Below are 4341 nucleotides of genomic sequence, written 5' to 3'. Positions count from 1 at the left end.
CACCAGCAGGCAGTGTGAGGGGTACGTCAGAGCCACGCCGAAGCTCTGCCCATTACATGAATGGCACAGACGTGCTCACTGTTGCAGGTCAAACCGACGCAGCGACGTCCACAACCTGGACGACGGCATCAGTCAAGATACATCGCTCTGACCTCCCCTACCTACCCCCTCTCCCCACGCTGTGAGTGCCTGACCCTGTCACCACCAGAAGTGGTTGGACATTGACACGGATAGAAGTGCGGCTGCTTCTCGGCTTTCTCCCTCAGAGTGGTGGTGGTGGTGGTGCTGGACCCTGCGATACCACGCACTGGGAGGTGTGTGCGTGTGTGTGTCCTCTGTAGTCAGGGATGGGTACGCGGGAAGATGGGAAGCGAAACTGAATATTTCTTATAGCAGGGAGGCCAGCCTGTCCTCCACAGAGCGCAGGCACCGCTCCAGCTCCATCCGCTTCTGGTTGACGTGGGCGTAGAAGCGCTCGAGTTCGTCGTCGTCCTCCTGCTGCTCAATGTGGAGTTCCTCGAGGGCGCGATTGAGCGCTTCAGAGTCGGCGTCGTCGGCATGGCCCACACCCGTGTCCCGACCTTCGTCGTTGCGCGGCTCAGAGGTGGCTGGGCTGTTGCTACCGCTGTGTATGGACGCGTTCACGCGCAGCGTGTCTCTCTCGCGCCGCCGCTGTCGTCGCGCTGCATCGTGACGGGAGGTCACTACCTGCACTTCCCGTTCCAGCCGCTCGGCGTGGCGGAGGATATCGCGACGCACAGCCTCCAATCTTGCAAGTGAGCCGGACGCTATCGGGGAAGAGCACACCGACGCTAACGAAGGCTGCAGCTCCACCTCTTCTCCCTCCGCGACGGCGGCGGCGGACTTGGCCGTTGCTCTCTCGCCATTCGTCAAGTTGTCCATGTCGTGCGGAACCGTCAGCGGGGGCGGGTGTCCACCATCATACGCGGTGTCGGACGGAGCCTGCAAACGGCCCGAGCTGGTTGCAGGGACCCCGCCGAGGCGAGGGGTCGCGCTGCGGAGGGACTCGGCGGCGTTTGTCTGCGCTGACGCACTGGAGCAGTGCCTTGCTGCATTCGGTTGCGCCCGTGATGGGTCACTGTGGGCGACCGAGTCACGCTCGCTGTCTATCTCCGATGCCTCAACGCATAATGGGTAGGCCGCTGCGGCCACAGAGGATTGCTGTGCAGGGGTGCGGTCGAGCGAGAGCTGGCGAGCCGGCGACAGCGTGCGCTCAAACAGTCGATGTCGGCTGCTGCTGATGCTGTCCTTGTCGTCATCCCCCACTTTACCGGTGACTGACGGGGGTCTCCATTGATTCGTATTCGACGTGGGTGCGTACGCGGCATCATGCTCATTCATGTTCGACGCGTTCTCGTCCGTGTCCGTCGTTGTCGAGTTGGCGGAGACGACCAAGAGCGAGGATCCATGCGAGTGGGCCATGCGAATGAAGGGCGATCGCGGATGTGCATTCCCGTGCTGCAGCTCTTGTGTCCAGCGCGTCGCGGCGAGGGCGTGTCCAGAGGAGAGGGAGGAGCCTAGCGACAGCTGCTTCACTGGCGTCGCGCTTGTCAAGAGACCGCTGCGCTCCTCGTACGCACACCACACACCAGGGCTCACGGATTGGGCTTTGCCACCCCTGCGGCCACCACCGGCTGCTCTCTGTGCGCTTGCACGACGCGATGACGCGGGCGGCTGTCCGTGGCGGACATTGGTCACGCTTCCGGTGCGGCTGCCACCGTCATTTCTGGCGCAGCCGTTGCTGGAATACGCTGCGCCGGCGGCCGAGAGCGACGCCAACCCGCTTGCCTGCTCTGCTGCAGAGGACGCTGTCCCGTTGCCTCCTTGGCCGTTTCGCACCGACGAGGGACTCAACCGCAGCTCCTCCAGCTCCCTCTCCAGCACCCGCGCCTTGGCATCGAGGTGATCGTTCGCGAGCTGGAGCTGCCACATCTTCTTTGTTGTGTCCTTCAGTTGCTGGTGCATGCCGTCATACGTCAAGCCGGCGCACCGCTGCATCTCGCAGGTGGCAGACTGCGCAGCTGCGAGCGCCTGCTTTACTTCGGTAAGGCGGTGCTGTGATTGGGCCGCTGCCTCCTGCGCCGCGCGCACACGTGCCTCCAGAACACTCTTCTCCGCATCGTGGCGGGCAACCAGTTGCGCCAGCGCACGCTCCTGTGCTTCCTGTAGGCCCTTCTGTTGCTCGTGTAGCAGCGCGTAAGTGCGCTCGTTCGAATGGTGAAGATCGTGCAGCAGAGACTCGTTCTGCGCCGCCAGACGAGCAGCCGCGGTGTCGCCGTGTGTGGGCGGCTGCGGCAGCGGAGCTGCGGCGACATAGGAGGCGAGCTTGGCTGGCTCTGGCGGAGGCGGCGCTGCTGTGGCGAGGGTGTGCAGCATACGCGCTGCCGCCGTAGGCTTGAACCCGGTACCGGCACGTGCATTGGACGCCGTCGGCCGCTCCGGTGCGGACGCGATGAGATACGCCCACAGTGAGACAAGGTGCGCACGCTCTGCCGCTTCCTGCTCCACAAGCAGCCGCGCCGTCCACATATACTCGCACATGACCCCCTCACGCTCGCGGAGCTGCTGCTGAAGCGTGATCTCTTGCATGTACGCGGACTGCGCCGCTACGGTGTCGTTGAGGTGCGCTTTGATGAGATGGTATCGGCGGTAGAGCTGCGCCGCGTCCGTGAGGCTGGGCGGCGAGGTGTCCGCGTCGTCCTCCTCGTGGGCCGTGCGTCCGTGCACTGACTGAATCGGAGAGCAGAGGATCGTGGGATCCTCCGCCTCCCCGGTCGGAGGGGGCGTTGAGGAGGCTGAGAGGCCGTGCTGCTGCTGCAGCGCATCCAGCTCCAGCATGGCCGCCATGCAGCCACTGCGGTACCGTTGCAGTGCATCCATGGCCTGCGCCAATGTGCACGGAAGCCCCCCACTACTGTTTTGGTCGAGAGGGGTGCTGGATGGTGCCGAGGCAGCGGAGGCTGTCGCAGGCACCAGTATCTGCTCAGCTTCCTGCACGGTATGCTGTAAGCGGTGGCACACAGCTGCCACATGGTGGCGCCAGGGTGCTCTGCTGGATGTGTCTCCGCCGCCACTGCCGTTGCCGAACGCGGCGAGGGCCAGCCGAGAGCGGCCATGCCATGCTGGACTCCTGACGCTACCTGTATAAGGTCCTAGAGCCTGCGGTGACGAGAAGCGACTTGCGCAACGCGCAGACGCAGCCCTTTGCACATCCCACGTTGAGGCTGCCGAAGCGCCAGGGGTGCGATGTCCCCTGGACGACGGCGACGTGAATGTTCGCGCCGCTGGGTGGGCGGCTGAGGAGGTGGAGGTAAACAACAGTGAACTTGCGGATGCAGACGCCGCAGTTTGGGCGTAGTGGGGAGTGGAAAGATGAGTGATGCGGCTGCGGCGCAGGTGCGTGAGGCCCTTCAATGGCACGCGTGACGGGGTCGTCTCCGTACCCTTGGGTGCTGCACTAAAGTTCATCGCTGGCCGTCTTCCGGCGCGCGCAACGCGCTGGGACGAAACACGCAGCGCAAGAAGTAGATATGTGGGCGCAAGTCTGCGTATGCGTGTGTCTGTGTGGGCGTTGTGGCGAAAGAACGGAGAGGCGAGGGGAGCTTGGAGAGTGGGACATCCGTTCCGCAGCTGAGGAGGGTAGCGGGGAAGGACTGCAACCGCGTTGCGTTCCACGGCAAGGGGTCTTTCCAGCGGGCGCCTTCGCGAGAGGGAGAGACACATACCGATGCTTCGGTGTAGAGGAGAGAGCCCACGACGGCACGGCGGGTGAGAGGAGAGAACGCGCGCGAGAACGCGGCACTTCGCGCCCCCTTCCCCTTCCCCTTCCCCCGCACCACTCCCCAACCGCCCGCGCTCCGTCTTCGCGTTGCTGCTGGCCACTTTGCGATCGATCAACTAGCCGGCGCAGAAGGAGGACTCTAGAGCGACACAGAAACACATGAAGACCCAGACAACAACACGGCCGGGAACAGAGGGCCTTCACAGCCACAGCAAGAGAGAGAGCGACGACAAACTCCAAACAAACCTTAAGCTTGTGAAGAAGATAGCGGCGGCGGCGACAATGACGACGATGACAGTGTTCAGCCAGCCATCACCTTCACGCCCCGTCGCTACGCGAGAAAGGGGGGGGGGTAGACATGAAGTAAAGAAAAAAACAAGGAGAGGTTGAAAGGGCACGTGCCACGTAACGGGGCTCGTGTGCGCTTCCTCCATAGGACAGTACCGATGCTGTCAAGCGGATGCTGACCTCTCGCCATACCACCTGCCCATCACCCTCCAACCTGCCTCACACTGCCTATCTCGACCCGTGCGTGTCTC

At 63.6% G+C, this 4341-nt stretch overlaps 1 protein-coding gene across 1 annotated transcript; it reads right to left on the bottom strand.

Annotated features, from left to right (window-relative positions):
* Positions 1–387: 387 nt before the first annotated feature.
* On the bottom strand, positions 388–3489 carry LDBPK_241190 (hypothetical protein, unknown function; the record flags this gene model as incomplete). Its single annotated transcript, XM_003861162.1, has 1 exon — positions 388–3489. One exon carries the CDS (start codon positions 3487–3489, stop codon positions 388–390), a length of 3102 nt encoding a protein of 1033 aa, XP_003861210.1.
* Between the last annotated feature and the right edge of the window lie 852 nt (positions 3490–4341).

The sequence above is a fragment of the Leishmania donovani genome, chromosome 24 (genome assembly GCF_000227135.1).
Source record: "Leishmania donovani BPK282A1 complete genome, chromosome 24".
NCBI lineage: Eukaryota > Euglenozoa > Kinetoplastea > Trypanosomatida > Trypanosomatidae > Leishmania > Leishmania donovani.
The sequence above is the reverse complement of the archived record's forward strand: the minus strand, read 5'-3'. Positions and strand labels throughout refer to the sequence as shown.